Source organism: Vulpes lagopus, chromosome 21 (genome assembly GCF_018345385.1).
Source record: "Vulpes lagopus strain Blue_001 chromosome 21, ASM1834538v1, whole genome shotgun sequence".
In the NCBI taxonomy this organism is placed as follows: Eukaryota; Metazoa; Chordata; class Mammalia; order Carnivora; family Canidae; genus Vulpes; species Vulpes lagopus.
In genome coordinates, this window is record NC_054844.1 from 7,922,998 (window position 1) to 7,940,100 (window position 17,103).

Sequence of the window (17,103 nt, forward strand, 5' to 3'; positions counted from 1 at the left end):
GTGGGGTGGAGAGAGGGAGCGGGGGTCATCCTAGGGCACTGAGGAAGGGAGGGCGGGAATCCCATGGAGGGGAGATAAGGAGCTGGCCAGGTCTCTGGAAGGCACTGAGGGGATAAAGAAGGTGAAGCTGGGCTAGAAAAGTGAGTTGCCCACCAATTCAGCAGTGATGAAGAGTGGTGATTCATTGCTGGGCCAAGGTGGCCACCTTGCTCAGATTCGTCAGTACTTTAGAATCTATTCAGAGCTTTTGGGTATTCCCAGAACTCAGCTGAGTCTGGCCCAAGGAAATATGAGGCAAAATCCACTGAGTTGCTACAAATCCAATCTCCATCCTTCCCAGAAGGATGGTGGGATCCTGCCATCCAGGGCCCATCCATCCTGGGCCTCTGGTTGGCTGGGCTCCTGCATTTGCCCTCTTCCCACCCCAAATCTGGAGAGCTGGTAAGAGCTCCCAATCCAGGCTCCAGCTCCAGATCCAGCTCTTCCAGTTTCCCAGCCTGCTCCCTCCTATTCTCTGGCCTTCCCAATCTTAGCTGCCAAAAATCACCCAGCGTCTTGGTGTCCTTTGTCCTGGGAGATGTTGCTGCAGGGTGTGGGGCCAGGGAGACATCCCAGAAGAAGACACTGGGATGGGGTGCTGGCTTCAGGCTGAAGACTGGAAATGGCTGGCTGGCTGACAGTTAGGCTGCCTGGAGAGTGAGGAGGGTTGAAGGAAGAACCTGTGGTCTGGGGGTAGGGTGGGGATTGTCTCCACAGTAGAACAACTGGGATTGGGGAACCAGGAACCAGGACATCGAGGAGATTTGGCTCTACCTTGAGCCTAATCCCCACTGGGCCCCTTATCTGTGGCTCAGAGTACTGTCTGTGGTGACTTCAAACAGGTCTGAGAAGGGAAATTGAGACACCACCAGACAGAAGGGCCTGAAGATAGTGTCCCACTCCTATAAATGAATCCCTTCCCTACATGGGGGCTTGCCCTCCCCTGCTTCTATGGTTTCCTTCTACTGCTTTCCCTTCCCATCTCCACTCTTTGTCTTCCCAATCTCTGACCTCCCTCCATGGCCTTGTTTATCTTCCATTTCCTTCTAATCTTCTTTACCTACTTCCCCCTTGGCCCCCACCCCATTCTATCTACCTTTGTCTAGCCAGCCGAAATCCTCCTCGGAGACCCCCACCCCCACCGCCCCAGCGGTCCAGCCAGTGTCTTCCCCGCAGCTTTCCCACCCAGCACTCAGGCCTCCCTAGAGTAAGTCTCCGGCCCCACCTCCCCCACCCCCTTCATCGCTTCTAAAAGTTCCTCACTTCTCCCCCTCTCCGCGCTGACCCCTCTGAACTCTCCTCAGCCTTCCCTCATCACCGCCCCCCAGTTCTTGTGTTCCCTATTCTTTTCCCGACACCAATCACCTCCAAACTACTCTCATGCAGAAACCCCATCCGTATATACAGACAGATATATACTATAGGTACAGGATACACATATCTATATAGATGTAGGACTATAGATATAGGGTATATATATCTCTCTCCATCTTTCCAATTTCTTCCCCTCCCCGTGACCCCACGTCTCCCGCTACAGGTCGGCCGCAGACGCTGTCACCCCAAGCTCCAGCCGCCCCTCCCGTCCACGCCTCCCCGCCCCCTAAGCCCCCGCGAACCCCCGACAGGCCGATCCCAGCCGCACACCCACAGCCTCCCACTTCCTCCGTGCCACGGCCCCTCGGCCCCCAAACTTCTCCGTCCGCCCCCGCCTCTGCCAGCACAGCCCACGGCCCCTCCCCCAGCCCTCCGGCTCCCCGCCTCGGCCGCGGCGAACCCCTCCCCGCGCCCCAACCCCCGCGGCCGGCCTCGGCCAAGTCGCGCGGCGCCTCCCCTCTCCGGCTCCCCCGCCGCCCCCCCTCGCAGCTTGCCTCGCTCCCTCCCTCGCGGCTCCCTCCTGGCCCCTCTCTCCTCCGTTCCTCCGCGCTCCCTCCTTCTCCCTCTTCCTCCCTTCTCCCATCCCCCTCTCCCAAGCGCCCTCCCTCCGCCGTCCGCTTTCCTGTGCGAGTCGCCGGACGCGCCGCCCAGCCCGCCCGCAGCCCCGCGTCGGGCCGGGGCCTCCGGCCGGGACCGTTCGGGGGGCACCGCCGGCCTCGAGGAGGGGGCGAGGAGAGGGCGAGGTGGGGGGCGGCCGCCCGGGAAGGGGCGGGGGCCGCGGGCGGAGGCCGCGCGGGGGGCCGGGGAGCGCGCGAGTGCGGGCTGCGCGGGGCGGGCGCGGGCGCGGGCGCGGGCGCGGGCGCGGGCGGCGGGCGGAGCGGCGCGGAGGGCCGGCCGGGGCCGCGGGGGAGGGCGGCGGGGGCGGGGGCGGGCGGCCCGGGCATTCCGGGCGGCGGGGGAGGGCGGGGGCAGCGGCGGGCGGCGGGCGGCGGGCCCGGGGAGGGGCTGAGCCGGAGCGGGGTCGGGAGCTGCTCCGGGGGCAGGCGGGCGATCGGGGCCCGGTGGGGGGAAGGGGGATGGGGGCCGCCCTCCGGGGGGGTCGGGGCCGCCGCCGCCGTCGTCGCGGCGGCGACTGAAGCCGGGAAGAGGAGAGGGGGGCGGGGGAGCGGCCGCCGCCGCCCCCCCAGAGGCGCCGGAGCCCCGAATCCCGCTCGGAGCCAGCCAGCCGTCCCGAGCCGCGACCAGGTAAGATCTGCTGCCGCCCGGGCCTCGGGCCCGCCCGGGTTCTGGCCCGCGGCTCCCCACCCCCACCCCTCCCCTCCCAGTTCCCCCTCCCGCCGCCGCCGCCGCCGCCGCCGCCTCCATTTGTTATTTTCCCGATCCGGTTTCCCCCACTGCGGGCTCTGGCCGGCCTGAGGCTGGGGGGCTCTGGGGGTGGGGCCGGCCCCGGAGGAGGGATGGGGGCCAGAGCACCCAGAGGGTCGGGAAGGTGGAGAGGGACGTGGGAGGGTCTCAGGAGGAGGGCTGATGGGGCCAGAGGGGAGCCAGGAGCCCAGGACCAAAGGAGGAGCTCCGAGGCGGAGGGTTGGCAGAGGAAAAGGGGGTGCCCGCGAGGGGGCTTCGGGCGAAGGCAAAAAAGGAACGGAGATATGGCAGCGAGGTGGGGCATCAAGGCTCCAGCCAAAGGCCCAGAGCCCGTGTTTCAGAACTCGGGTGGAGGGTGTTAGGTATGGAAGGAAGGGAAGTGGGAAAGGGGGGAAGGGGTGTGGTAGGCGGAGAGAGAGGGGTTGTAGCTGATGGGGGAGTAGGGAACCTGGGGAGAGGGGGCTCTGAAAGGGCCAAGGAGAGGTTCCACCTTTGAGAAGAACCAGAGGTGTTACAGAGACGATGGGGATGCCTTTGTGACTCGATTTTCTTTCCCCTACTTCAGGTCACCTCTGACCTTGTTTCCCCAACCCCAGGCAGACTTACTTCTTGGAGGGGGGTACACTGGGGCAGAGGAGGGTGGTCCCCCAAGAACTAATGAGGGGGACGATGGGAGCATTGAAAAGAGAGTTAGGGAGAAGGGCTTCCTGGGAGGGTGGAAGAGGAGGAGAAAACTGGACGATCTTGTAGGCACTCCAGGCAAGTTGTGACCTCCACCCTCAAATCCCTAGGGCACCCCCTTCCCCTCTAGCTGTGGTTTCTGAAGGGGGCGGGCATATCTTCATTTCTGTTTTGAACTCAGATTTCCCTTTGTGCCGGGGCTTATTTCTTCGGAGGTAGGTACTCTTAAGCTCCCTTCCCTGAGGGTGCTATAGGAGGGTAGGAGTTGCTTTGGCAACTGGAGGGGGAGTGGCTGGCACATAGACTCCTGGGATAGACTCTTGAGGGGCAGGTTCTACCATTTTGTTGCCATAGCAATGATCCAGTGGGATGTCCTATAGGTGGGGTTCAGAATCTTGATTGGATCTTGGCCTTTGGCTGTGTCCTTGGGACTCTTGGCTGGGTTCTGGAAGGTGTTTCTGGTGCTGCTGGTGGATAGGAGGTTTCCCAGGGGTTCCCCACTCCCACCCCCAACCCCCACCTTCCATCCAGCAGTCTGTTGGAACAGGTAGACATGTTATTTGCAGGTCATACTGTTGTTCCAGGTTCCTCCCCCTAGGCATGGCGCGAGCATAGAAATGCTTAAGTTACACACCATCTTTTGCTAGTTCTTTCTGGCCTCTACCTCTCTTATTATTAGGAACTTTCTGTGTACAGTAGTCCTAAGGATTCTTTGCACTGATATTCTTCCATTTTCTTAAGCTTGAGTGTCCTTTCCTGAGCCTCCCTTTGCCTCTTTCCCAGACTATCAAGACAGTGACCCCTTCCCTCAGCTAACCTTCAACCTTCTATTTCCCTGACCTTGTGAGGGTGGCCCAGGAGAGAGGGCCATGGCAATACTCTGGAGCAGGAGCCAGGATACCTGGCTCTAGTCCTGGCTGTACCTCCAACTGTGGCCTTGGGCCAGTCACTTCTCTTTGGGTCTTGGTTTCATTGTAAGATGATGGGGTTATAGAGAAGATGATTTCTGAGGCCCCTCTGACAACCTCAGATTCTAAGAAGGCTTAGACTGGTGCATTGTTATCTGCTGGTCTGGGCTGCATTGTTATCTAGGAGTCGCTTTGGACTGGTTTGTTAGGCTGGTAGGTCTGGAATGATGATGGGGGCTGGGCCAGTGATCCTGAAATTCACCCTGCAAGCCTTTCCCAGAAAGCCTTGTGCCTTGATTGTGTATTCCCTCTGACATCCTGCTCTATTTCCCCTTTCTTTTCCTTTTCTTAGAGACCTCTCCCTTTTTCTCACTTTTGCCTGTCTGGTCTTTGTCATTTTTCTTTTCTTTTCTTTTCTTTTTTTTTTCTTAAAGATTTTTATTTATTTATTCATGAGAGACACAGAGAGGCAGAGACACAGGCTGAGGGAGAAGCAGGGTCCTTGCAGGGAGCCTGATGCAGGACTTGATCCCAGGACCCCAGGATCATGACCTGAGCTAAAGGCAGACACTCAACCGCACCTGATGCACCAGGTGCACATGGTCTTTGTCATTTTTCTTTTGTAGTAAGGCTGTGAAGGGGAATGTGGGTAGTGTGTTTGCCAGATACATAGTAGGTGCTCTAGAAGTATCAGTTACGGTGACTGGCTACTAGGGCAGGACGAGTACAGCTCACCTCGTTGATGTAACACATGCTCGGAGTTCAGAAACGTATGCACAGCCCAACCCTAACTCCTCTCCTTTGCCACTCCTTTCCCCCAGGATTGCCTGTGCTTTTATGACTTCTTTTTCTCCTTCAAAGCTACTAACTGATAATTTTATCAGATTTCAGCTGTTTAAAACAGTTGCGGTAGGGGGAGGGACACGCTGATTGCTGTGTTTTTCAGTTACATTCATGCATTTCACTGACCTTTTGGATCTCTTCACTCTCACTGATGTGGTGGATGGATTCTGGGATGAAGAGGAGAGTTGGGCACCCTCCTCTCGAGGAGGGCAAAGACACACCAGTCACAAATAGTCATTTTTGCTGTGTGGTTTTGTTAAAGAGTGTTTTTCCCTTTTGTTAACCCTTCTATTAATAGGGTTTTGTTCTTTGGATTTTGGGGGTTTGACAGTGTTTTAAAACCAATCTACACATTTCCAAAATGTGGTAATAGTTGTAGTTGAGGAAAAAGGACTAGCTTACTGGGCAGAGCATCAGTTCTAACTTCAGAAGATCTGGAGCTCTGTGTCAGTTCTTTGTGACTCTAAGTAAATTATTATTATTTAAGTTTCCTGGAAAGGTCAGGTTCCCCCCTCACTGCCTGTCTCAGTAGGGTTCAGTGGAGATGAATGAGAAGTAATTACTCTGTATTCCTCAGGAAAAATATGTTATAGACTGTGGAAATGCCATTTACCTAGCCAGGCCTCCTACTTCAGGATAGGTAGCTAAGTTTACCCTGTTCCCACCAAAGCCAGCAGGATTTTATTAGAAAAGATCCATCGAAGTTAGTGGGTTTACAGGTCACTATCAAGGATAGAACAGAGCACCCATATATATGTGACATCAGTGGGAGATACAGAAAGGAAGAAAACAGTGGGAAGCTACCGATCTTGCTCTCAAAAGATCTTATGGTCAGTCATAAGGAGACACATAACAGCAAGAAATACAAACAAGTGTGAATGAAAATAGCTGACTATACATATATATAGGTACAGATGTAGACAAGTGGTGAGGTTGTGTGTCCCTGGCTAAGCCAAGTGGGGGTGCAGGCTCAGAAATTTGTGAATTTGTATTATGTGCTCACTGATACTCATTGGTTTGGTTGGTAAATTGAAAGTTGTGACTTTCTAGCCTTAGGGAACCTAAGCACTAGAGAGGGGGTCTCTATGGGGCTCGCAAAAGTGAAGTTCTGTACTTTGAGGATACCCAGGTTTGGGCTTGGGGTGGGTAGGACTCTGTGCACTTGTGTTATAGAATGGGACATGCTTCTCCCACCTACTCTACTCTTTTCATATCTCTAGGACTGATCTAGGCCTTCTGAGAATTCTCCCTACCTGCTTCTGACGAGAGTATAGCAAAGTCTGGAAGAAATAGCATGGGCTTTGAAGTCAGGGAGATGTGGATTTGATTCTGGTGCTATCACTGGTTTCTGTGTATTTATCACATGAAGTTGGGCAAGTCACAATCTCAATTTTCAAGCCTTAGCTTCCCCACCTATATAATAGAAATAAGAATATATAACCTACTTTGCAAGGATACAACCAACTTTGGTTGGTTGTAAGTATTAAATGAAATTGAACGTAAGGGCTTGACGTAAAGATAGCACTCAATAAATTCCTTAATACCTCAGCTACATTGCTTTATGCTCCCTGGTAAGGCTGTGTGGAACTGCTGGACACAGGTATTTCCTAGGTATCATGAAGGATAAATAACGCGAGCTCATAGGTACATCTGAATCTTGTGCCTTCTCCAGAAATGAAAGAGATGATGTTGTGAGCAGAGTCTCCTCCACTTGTAGATAGCTGGGTAGTCCATGGGGCAAGCCAACAACATCTTACGGGTCGTGTGCCTCCTGGCTCAGAGGCCTAGGGCTGGGCCACTTAGCCCCTCAGACACTGTTCCCCAGTATGGAGACTCTGATGGTCTTTCCTAACAGGCTTCACTGGAAACAGATCCCGCGAGTTCCAGGCGCCTCCACTGGGAACTTGGGAGATCCTGCTTCCTGCTTCCCAGACCACAGCTGTGGGGAACTTGGGGTGAAGCAGAGAAGTTTCTGTATTCAGCTGCCCAGGCAGAGGAGAATGGGGTCTCCACAGCCTGAAGAATGAAGACACGACAGAATAAAGACTCAGTGAGTAACAGCTAAAACGAGAGACATGAAAGACGAGGGGCAAAGTAACTAGGGGTGAGGGCCTGGAGAGGAAGAATAGAAATAAGGCACATGGTAAAGTTAGGTGCTCTGTGAAAAAAAAACCCTACACTACCCGCTTCCCTCCTTCTCCCACAGATGTCAATGAGGAGTGGACGGAAGAAAGAGGCCCCTGGGCCCCGGGAAGAACTGAGATCGAGGGGCCGGGCCTCCCCTGGAGGGGTCAGCACGTCCAGCAGTGATGGCAAAGCCGAGAAGTCTAGGCAGACAGCCAAGGTATTCTGTCTTCAGGTCCTCCCACAGGATGCCCAGACACTAGGGCCGAGGGCGTACGTGTGTGCGTGCTGTGAGGGACCTTCCTGTCTGGCAGAGGGGAACGGTGGAGGCTTGGGAGGCATAAGACAGGAATATTCTCTTTCTCCTGAACAGAAGGCCCGTGTGGAAGAAGCCTCCACCCCAAAGGTCAGCAAGCAGGGCCGGAGCGAGGAGATCTCAGAGAGCGAAAGTGAGGAGACCAATGCACCAAAAAAGACCAAAACTGAGGTGGGAGACCCTGACCCATTTTCTCATCACTCGTTCCTGAAAACTCCCTTCCACTCCTGATTCCTACTTGAATCTTGCCTGATATAGGAGGGAAAAGTCCTATTGCTGTGCCTGTTAAAGGAGTCCTGTCTGTAATGTGTCACAGATCTTTAGGGCTAGTAGCCAGCCCACCAGATGACCAGGCAGGGCCAGAGGGGACTGGGAGAGTGAGGAGGATTCCAGCCTTTCCTTTTCAAGGTCCTGGTTCTCATGAAGGGGCTGGGGAGGAGGTTAAAGGTGAGAGGTCTTCGTGGAAGGAACAAATAAATCATAAGGAAAATGCAGGAGTGGTCTTTTTAAGAACCAAGGGTTTCTGGCATGTGTAGTTAAATAGGGTAAAGGAGATGGGGGTGGGTGAGTATGAGCTAGTGGAAGAGAGGGATTTGGGCTTAGCTGTGGATGGTGGGCGAAGGTGCTTGAGATGGACATTGAGGAAGGAATGCAGTTTTCCAAGGAGGGAAACAAGACTGGCTGCCAGGGAGTCACTGACAATGTGGGGAGACAGGGGCATCCCCACATGTGGCAGGGAGGTGGGCTTGAGCAAGAGTATTCATCACATGGTACAGTGGTGTGCTGGGAGGGGGAAATGATTTTGTGCAAGGGAGGCCCGAAATCTAGGGGAAGCAAGGAAAAAGAAGAGAGATGAAATGATCCTCCTTTTTCTGCAGCAGGAGCTCCCTCGGCCACAGTCTCCCTCCGATCTGGATAGTTTAGATGGGCGGAGCCTCAATGATGATGGCAGCAGTGACCCTAGGGATATTGACCAGGATAACCGAAGCACGTCTCCTAGCATCTACAGCCCTGGAAGCGTGGAGAATGACTCCGACTCATCTTCTGGCCTTTCCCAGGGCCCAGCCCGCCCCTACCACCCACCTCCACTCTTTCCTCCCTCCCCCCCGCCGCCAGACAGTGCCCCCCGACAGCCAGAGCCTGGTTTTGAACCCCATCCTTCTGTGACACCCACTGGATATCATGCTCCCATGGAGCCCCCCCCATCTCGAATGTTCCAGGCTCCTCCTGGGGCCCCTCCCCCTCATCCACAGCTCTACTCTGGGGGCACTGGTGGAGGAGTTTTGTCTGGACCTCCAATAGGTCCCAAGGGAGGAGGAGCTGCCTCTTCAGTGGGGGCTCCTAGTGGGGGCAAACAGCACCCCCCACCCACCACCCCCATTTCCATATCAAGCTCTGGGGCTGGTGGTGCTCCTCCAACAAAACCACCTAACACTTCAGTGGGTGGTGGAAACCTACCGTCTGCTCCACCACCAGCCACCTTCCCTCATGTGACACCAAACCTGCCTCCTCCACCTGCTCTGAGACCCCTTAACAATGCTTCAGCCTCTCCTCCTGGCCTGGGGGCCCAGCCACTACCCGGGCATCTGCCCTCTCCCCATGCCATGGGGCAGGGTATGGGTGGACTTCCTCCTGGCTCAGAGAAGGGCCCCACTCTTGCTCCCTCACCCCATCCTCTGCCACCTGCTTCCTCCTCTTCTGCCCCAGCCCCCCCAATGAGGTATCCATATTCGTCCTCTGGTAGTAGCTCGGCAGCAGCCTCCTCTTCCAGTTCTTCCTCTTCCTCTGCTTCCCAGTACCCAGCTTCCCAGGCATTGCCCAGTTATCCCCACTCCTTCCCTCCTCCGACGAGCCTGTCTGTCTCTAATCAGCCACCTAAGTATACTCAGCCTTCCCTTCCATCCCAGGCTGTGTGGAGCCAGGGTCCCCCCCCACCTCCTCCCTATGGCCGTCTCTTAGCCAACAGCAATGCTCACCCAGGCCCCTTCCCTCCTTCTACTGGAGGCCAATCCACAGGCCACCCACCAGCCCCAACACACCACCATCACCACCAGCAACAACAGCAGCAGCAGCAGCCGCCGCCGCAGTCGCAGCAGCAGCAGCCGCAGCAGCAACAGCAACAGCATCATGGGAGCTCTGGGCCCCCTCCCCCTGGAGCATATCCCCACCCCCTGGAGAGCAGTAGCTCCCATCATGCCCATCCTTATGCCATGTCTCCCTCCCTGGGGTCTCTGAGGCCCTACCCGCCAGGGCCAGCACACCTGCCCCCACCTCACGGCCAGGTGTCCTACAGCCAAGCAGGCCCTAATGGGCCCCCTGCCTCTTCCTCTTCTTCCAACGCCTCCTCCTCCTCTTCCTCTCAAGGATCCTACCCATGTTCACACCCCTCCCCGTCCCAGGGCCCCCAGGGAGCTCCCTACCCCTTCCCGCCGGTGCCTCCGGTCACCACCTCCTCGGCTACGCTTTCCACGGTCATTGCCACAGTGGCTTCCTCGCCAGCAGGCTACAAAACAGCTTCCCCACCTGGGCCCCCGCCGTATGGAAAGAGAGCCCCGTCCCCAGGGGCCTACAAGACCGCCACCCCACCGGGGTACAAGCCGGGGTCACCTCCCTCCTTCCGAACGGGAACCCCACCCGGCTACCGAGGCGCCTCGCCGCCCGCGGGCCCAGGGACCTTCAAGCCGGGCTCGCCTACGGTGGGGCAGGGCCCCTTGCCACCTGCCGGGCCTGCAGGCCTGTCATCCCTGCCACCACCGCCTGCAGCCCCCGCCTCGGGGCCGCCCCTGAATGCCACGCAGATCAAACAAGAGCCAGCCGAAGAGTATGAGACCCCCGAGAGCCCAGTGCCCCCGGCCCGTAGCCCCTCGCCCCCTCCCAAGGTGGTAGACGTGCCCAGCCACGCCAGCCAGTCGGCCAGGTGAGCCGGGGGGGGGGGGGGGGGGGGGGGGAGGTTGGGCCTGGAATGGGGGATGAAGATGGGGAGAGACCGGTGGAGGCCCAAGAGGGAACGCTGCCTTCCTGCGGTGCTTTTCAAAGCTGACTCCGGAGCCCTGCGTCCCCCTGGCGGTGTGCGCAGGCGGGCACGGGGCAGGGTCCGCGCGGGACCGCTCCGGCCGCTCGCAGGGGCCTAAGCGCGCGCCGCCCTTGCGCCCGGCAGGTTCAACAAGCACCTGGACCGCGGCTTTAACTCGTGCGCGCGCAGCGACCTGTACTTCGTGCCGCTGGAGGGCTCCAAGCTGGCCAAGAAGCGGGCCGACCTGGTGGAGAAGGTGCGGCGCGAGGCCGAGCAGCGCGCGCGCGAAGAGAAGGAGCGCGAGCGCGAGCGGGAGCGCGAGAAGGAGCGGGAGCGCGAGAAGGAGCGCGAGCTGGAACGCAGCGTGGTGAGTGCGTCACCACACGCGCCGCCCGCCTCCCGGCCCCTCCTCCGCGCCGCGCAGGGAGGGTCGAGGGCCGGGGGGGCGGGGGTGGTCATTGCGCCTCCTGTCGGAGAGGAGGAAGCACGGCGGCCCCGGGAGTGGAGGCGGAAGGATCCCGCGGGAGGAATCCTGGCGCTCCTGCGTTGGTGGAAGGGCAGTTCAGATCAGAGTCCCTGTGGGTGGTGGGGAGGGCCGACATCGGGAGAGGGCTTAGGGGAGCGCCTGCTGCGCTGGGCCGGCAAGCAGAGGGCCTTCAGCTGGTGAGACAAGTGAGCGGCTCGAGGCCAGCCCCGGTTCCCAGACCTGCCCTTTTGACTCTGTTTCTCCCTGTGTCCCACAGAAGTTGGCTCAGGAGGGCCGGGCGCCAGTGGAGTGCCCATCTCTCGGCCCGGTGCCCCATCGCCCTCCATTTGAGCCGGGCAGTGCCGTAGCTACGGTGCCCCCCTACCTGGGTCCTGACACTCCGGCCCTGCGCACGCTCAGTGAATACGCCCGGCCCCACGTCATGTCTCCTGGCAATCGCAACCATCCTTTCTACGTGCCCCTAGGGGCAGTGGACCCGGGGCTTCTGGGTTACAATGTCCCGGCCTTGTACAGCAGTGACCCAGCAGCCCGGGAGAGGGAGCGGGAAGCCCGTGAACGAGACCTTCGTGACCGCCTCAAGCCTGGCTTCGAAGTGAAGCCCAGTGAGCTGGAACCCCTGCATGGGGTCCCTGGGCCAGGCCTGGATCCCTTCCCCCGACACGGGGGCCTGGCTCTGCAGCCTGGCCCACCTGGCCTGCACCCTTTTCCCTTTCATCCGAGTCTGGGGCCCCTGGAGAGAGAACGTCTAGCGCTGGCAGCTGGGCCAGCCCTGCGGCCTGACATGTCCTACGCCGAGCGTTTGGCAGCTGAGAGGCAGCATGCAGAAAGGGTGGCAGCTCTGGGCAATGACCCACTGGCCCGGCTGCAGATGCTCAATGTGACCCCCCATCACCACCAGCACTCCCACATCCACTCCCACCTGCACCTCCACCAGCAGGATGCCATCCATGCAGGTGAGACTCCTTTGTCTTGGTCCCTGGGGGCCACCTTGATCCCTGTAAGTGATTGGGCTCTTCGGTTGCTCAGGCCAAGACATCCCTCTAGTCTGGCATGAGCCTCTCTTCAGGGATTGCTCCCCTGATCTTTGCCTCCCTGTCACCCTCCACCTTCTCATGCCCCAGCCTTGCCACAGAGACTAATAACCCACACCCCACCCCTCTTCAGAGTCTAGCATTCCTCCATGATAGAGGAAACCTTTGAGGGAATGCTACCTTTCTGCCCTCAGAGTCCCTCCCCTGCTTCACATACTTGTTTCCTTGCTTCTTTGGATTCAACTCTGTTGTCATTTCTAGCTGTCTTCTCTCCTCCCAGGTGGAGGTATTTCATGTTCTTGACCATCTCTAGATCTGCAACCTTCCAGAAAGAGCTCTATAGCTTTGGCTGGGGATTTCATAGGCGCTAGTGATCTTTATTATCCTTTTGCCATATTTCTTACTGTCCAGAACATTGCCTGATCTAGCCTTATAGTCACGGTTATTCCAGGCTCCCTTGTGCTTTCTCTCTCTTAACCAACTCTCTCCCTGTCTTTCTAAACTTTCTGCGCCACCCCCCCAAGCAGTCCATGTCTCTCCTTTCAGATCCCTCTGACAACTGTAATGTTCTGTTCTCTGCCATCCATATATCCCTACTGCAGTAAGGTCATGTTCTGGCTGCCCACCAGGCTCCTAGTTCTCCCACTGCACCTCCTTGTTCCTCACTGGGTCTCCCTGTGTTTGATCATCCATCTCGTTCCACGCTTGGATCCTTTCACCCAAATGCATGGTTTTCCCCAAACCTGCCTTTTGGTGACACCTTCCTCTTCTCTACCCTCTAGCTTCTGCCTCTGTGCACCCTCTCATTGACCCCCTGGCCTCAGGGTCTCACCTTACCCGGATCCCCTACCCAGCTGGGACCCTCCCCAACCCCCTTCTTCCTCACCCTCTGCACGAGAACGAAGTTCTTCGTCACCAGCTCTTTGGTAAGGATGGAGGAACGGGTGGGGAAGGTCTAATGAGAGAAGGGCAGGAAGGATGAATTTGGGTGGTGGGATTGGGCTATTTGGGCTTGGGGAGGGGTGAGGAGGCACCAGAGGGGCTGGGAATAGGAGAAGGAGGGCCCAAGCCCTCTGCCCAAGAGAGGCACAGATTTTAGTGCCAGGTGGAAGTTTGAATCCTGTCCACTATTGGCAACTTGCAGGTCTGGCTTTGCCCTGTTGTAGTGTCAGTTTGATGTAAGGTGGCTAGCTATCTCCACCAGTCATATGCCCTCTGCCCTTCCTGCCCACAGCTGCTCCTTACCGGGACCTGCCAGCCTCCCTCTCTGCCCCGATGTCAGCAGCTCACCAGCTGCAGGCCATGCACGCACAGTCTGCTGAGCTGCAGCGCCTCGCGCTGGAGCAGCAGCAGTGGCTGCACGCTCATCACCCACTGCACAGTGTGCCGCTACCTGCCCAGGAAGACTATTACAGGTACCCCTGGACTCCCCTAGGCTGAGAGTGATGGGATATGAGCTTAGCCAGATGGGGGTGTGGGCAGCAGACTGCTGGGCTTCAGGCTCCTGGGGGAGGGAGGGAACCCCTCCTCCACCAGCCTCTAACTGGGGCTCGGTCAAGGTTGACCTCAGTCTTATGCCTCCGCTCTGCATCCCCTCTCCACCAGTCACCTGAAGAAGGAAAGTGACAAACCACTGTAGAACCTGCAATCAAGAGAGTACCCATGGCCCCTGCATCTGGACTCGGAGGCCCTCTGTCCCATCCGGCTGCCCAGAGCTGAGGAGGGAGGGGTGCTGCTCCTTTGCAGAGTTTCAGCAGCTGGGCAGAGGGAGGGAGGGAGGGACAGATGGAAGGCCAAGCCTCCTGTGGTATGCAGAGGTGGGGAGGTGAGGTGAGGGGGGGGGGGGCAGAAAGCGCACAGTAATCTTGGGCCAGGTCCCTCTTTCTAGTCCCTCTGCTTTCTTCCTCCCTGAAGCTCAACCCCCCTGGTGGCCACCGCCCTTCCCCCACCCCTTTGGTGTGATTATTTCATCTGTTAGATGTGGCTGTTTTGCGTAGCATCGTGTGCTGCCCCCGCCCCGCCCCTCCTCAGTCCCTGTGCGCGCGCCCCTTCTGCGATGTATGGCCCTTGCCCCTCCCCCACATTAATAATTTATATATATAAATATCTATATGACGCTCTTTAAAAAATATCCCAACCAAAACCAAACAAAAACATCCTCACGACTCCCCAGGATGATGGCTGTGACTAGTTCTTTGCGGGTTATGGGGCGGAGTTGGGGGAGGGGGCGCGGTGGGGAACTTGCCAGCGGTGCCTGAAGAGAAAGCTGTGGAACAAGTGGGTGTAGGGACCTTGGAGGGTTGCAGAGGAGCTCTTGGGAGAGCCCAGGGCCCTGGAACCTGGCTCTGCCGGAGGGGTACCCAGACCTGGTCCCTGCATCCAAGGCTGGGAAGTCCAGATGTGGAGGCGGGGGACGGGCACTCCTCGGACAGGGTCAGGTCTAAGAAGCCGCTGGCCCCACAGCTGGGAGCCACCAGAGGCCAGAATCCTTTCGGTCGGAGAGATTGAGAAACGCTTACGAAGCGGAGGAGCAGGGGCATAGTTTCATTAGGTTAAAGCGATTAGAACTCTAGAGGCGTTAAGTACCCCATGGTGTGGGAAGGGGGTGGGAGACCATTTCAGACGTCTAGAAGAGAGGAAGAATCGGAGGACGTTAGGCTGGAGCGCACAGCAGGGACCAGACCATCTTGGGAGAGCCGGAGAACCGCCTTAGCTCTCAGCCTTCATTGCTGCGAATCCCTTTCTCAAACATCTGAGGGGGTGTGGCCAGCCTTGCCAGCCAATCAGCTTCGAGTTAATTTGCATAGACTCGAATCAAATGTTCACAAACTCTAGAAATGAATGATATAAATAAGTTTCGTTTTCCCCTGTTTTTCCTTCTGAAAGTCACAATGTTGCCCGTTGGTTATACGTCAATCGAGATTAGGAAACACCACCCTGCGCTCACCCTCACCAAGAGTGGCATTCCTGGATACCCCATGGTCTCTCCAGGCCACTTCCTGTAGTGTTACAGCTCTTTTAGAATTTGTCTAGCAGGTTTTCCGGCCCTCGCCGGAAAACCCCCCCACGGCTCGTTGTCAACAATAGAGGGGTTTCAGCTGCGGAGGTCGGGGAGCCCGGGTGGTCTCCCTCCGAAGACGTTTGGGCGGTGGTGCCGCGCGGCGCCGAGAAGCTGCCTCTGCTTCCGGCCGCGGTGGATGCTGCTTCCCTTCCACCCCCGTCAGCCGTGAGAGCTCCTCTCCCTTCTCCCGAGCGGCTCTGGCCCCGCTGCACGTGCAGCGATTGTTACCCTATGGCGTCCGCCTCGGCCCCGCCCGCGGCCCTGAGCGCCGAACAAGCCAAGGGTGAGGAGCGTTCTAGCCGCCCGGCTGCTGGGGAACGGTGCGGGGGGAGGTACAGAGCGTGGGGTGTGGGTGCACCGGTACCCCCCTCCTCCAGGAGCCCTGGCCCCCTGGAGCGAGGGAGTTTATCGGGCTGCTATGCCTGCAGTCCACTAATTGCCTGCCCTCTTCCCTGCGTTGCCGGCCGGGCCCGCCTGCCCTGCTCCGCGCCTACCCCGGGGACGCGTCTGATCTCGCAGTGGTCCTGGCCGAGGTAATCCAGGCGTTCTCGGCCCCGGAGAACGCCGTGCGCATGGACGAGGCTCGGGACAACGCCTGCAACGACATGGGCAAGATGCTGCAGTTCGTGCTGCCTGTGGCCACGCAGATCCAGCAGGAGGTTATCAAGGCCTATGGCTTCAGCTGCGACGGGGAAGGTGGGTCGGCCTGGGAGTTGGGGTGGAGTGGATCCAGGAGAGGGCGCTGCATCCATCGGATCCTCCTCGTGTCACACGGAGGCAACCACAATCGGACTGATAGTATTGGGACCGACAGTATCGGCTGTCAGAGCCCTTCAGAGCCTAGTCTGAACTTGGGCCTGGTGAAGTCCAAAGTGCTTTTTGTGGTTACCAGTTATTATACTGTTATCCCATTGTAAGATGAGGAAACAGACTCTAGTAGGAAACTAAGTGCCTGAGGTCACAGCAGAGCTGGACCTGAACCCTCTTCTGATAACTTGTAGTGGGATGTCTCCTGCAGCCCCTCTTAGGTGTTTTAGCTAATCTCTGTTGGAGGGTTGGCTGGTCAGTTTCCTTGATGAGATCATGGTGTTCCCCAAGGGTGCTTCTTGATTCTGCCGTGCTGGCCCATGGCCTTCCTGTGTGTGTTCAGGTTATAGATTTGGGGTCTTGTGCGTGTTCATGGGACTGAATCGCCAAAATGGTCCACGTGATTACAAGAAGCACACTGCTTTGGGATACTTCATTCATTACATCCCATCCGGTTGTGCCTTGTTTTGTAGACAGCTACCTGACCAGAGGGGGAGCAGCCAGTGACTCCTGCTCACGCTGCCCTCTCCTGATGTGTGGGCACACCTGTCCCCTGGGGGTGTGGGTTGATGTTCCACTTCTCTTTGCAGGTGTCCTTAAGTTTGCCCGCTTGGTCAAGTCTTACGAAGCCCAGGATCCTGAGATTGCCAGCTTGTCGGGCAAGCTGAAGGCGCTGTTCCTGCCACCCATGACACTGCCTCCCCACGGGCCTGCTTCTGGTGGCAGTGTGGCTGCCTCCTGAGGCTTGGCCCTCCTCTGCAACACTGCCCAGGAAGGGAAGATCTTGACATTCCGGAGGATAATAAACGTGCCTGTGACAGCCTCAGCGTTAGTCTTTTGTGACCCTGACAACCCCCACCTCTTGGTCCCAGATTCCTTCCGCCATTCCAGGTTGCTTCATCTCCCTGTCCAGATCCTTCCTATGCTCCTGCTGGGAACAACCCTGCTGTGCTTCAGGGCAGGGTGGGAGGATGGACTTGCCCCTTAACACCCTGGTGGTAGGGATGGGGGTGGGCCTGCCCAGGTGGCGCCTCCTCTGAAGAGTGCAGCTTCC

General features: G+C 57.8%; 2 protein-coding genes and 1 non-coding gene across 4 annotated transcripts; all 3 read left to right on the top strand.

The window, feature by feature from the left end:
- Positions 1-2,405: 2,405 nt before the first annotated feature.
- ATN1 (atrophin 1) lies at positions 2,406-14,353 on the top strand. Of its 2 annotated transcripts, none has more exons than XM_041736202.1 (10): positions 2,406-2,658; positions 7,066-7,260; positions 7,417-7,554; positions 7,708-7,821; positions 8,529-10,567; positions 10,808-11,030; positions 11,407-12,103; positions 12,964-13,107; positions 13,416-13,596; positions 13,787-14,353. In XM_041736202.1, exons 2-10 carry the CDS (start codon positions 7,234-7,236, stop codon positions 13,818-13,820), a joined length of 3,597 nt encoding a protein of 1,198 aa, XP_041592136.1. In that variant the 5' UTR covers positions 2,406-2,658; positions 7,066-7,233; the 3' UTR covers positions 13,821-14,353. The 2 variants fall into 2 exon arrangements, with proteins under 2 accessions (XP_041592136.1, XP_041592137.1); XM_041736203.1 differs by having other exon boundaries at positions 8,532-10,567.
- An 812-nt stretch (positions 14,354-15,165) lies between these two features.
- On the top strand, positions 15,166-16,872 carry C21H12orf57 (chromosome 21 C12orf57 homolog). Its single transcript, XM_041736204.1, has 3 exons — positions 15,166-15,525; positions 15,762-15,938; positions 16,640-16,872. The coding sequence occupies exons 1-3, from the start codon at positions 15,474-15,476 to the stop codon at positions 16,789-16,791; spliced, it is 381 nt and encodes a 126-aa protein (XP_041592138.1). The 5' UTR covers positions 15,166-15,473; the 3' UTR covers positions 16,792-16,872.
- On the top strand, positions 15,184-15,245 carry LOC121480458. Its single transcript, XR_005984976.1, has one exon. It is a non-coding gene; the product is annotated as a U7 small nuclear RNA (small nuclear RNA).
- Positions 16,873-17,103: the final 231 nt, after the last annotated feature.

Excerpts from the sequence above, each read along its gene's own strand:
- ATN1 (XM_041736202.1), top strand. The coding sequence starts at position 7,234 with ATGAAGACACGACAGAATAAAGACTCA. Across the intron at positions 7,261-7,416 it reads CACGACAGAATAAAGACTCA|ATGTCAATGAGGAGTGGACG; the intron begins GTGAGTAACAGC and ends CTTCTCCCACAG. Across the intron at positions 13,108-13,415 it reads TCTTCGTCACCAGCTCTTTG|CTGCTCCTTACCGGGACCTG; the intron begins GTAAGGATGGAG and ends TCCTGCCCACAG.
- C21H12orf57 (XM_041736204.1), top strand. The coding sequence starts at position 15,474 with ATGGCGTCCGCCTCGGCCCCGCCCGCGGCCCTGAGCGCCGAACAAGCC. Across the intron at positions 15,526-15,761 it reads GAGCGCCGAACAAGCCAAGG|TGGTCCTGGCCGAGGTAATC; the intron begins GTGAGGAGCGTT and ends CTGATCTCGCAG. Across the intron at positions 15,939-16,639 it reads CTTCAGCTGCGACGGGGAAG|GTGTCCTTAAGTTTGCCCGC; the intron begins GTGGGTCGGCCT and ends TTCTCTTTGCAG.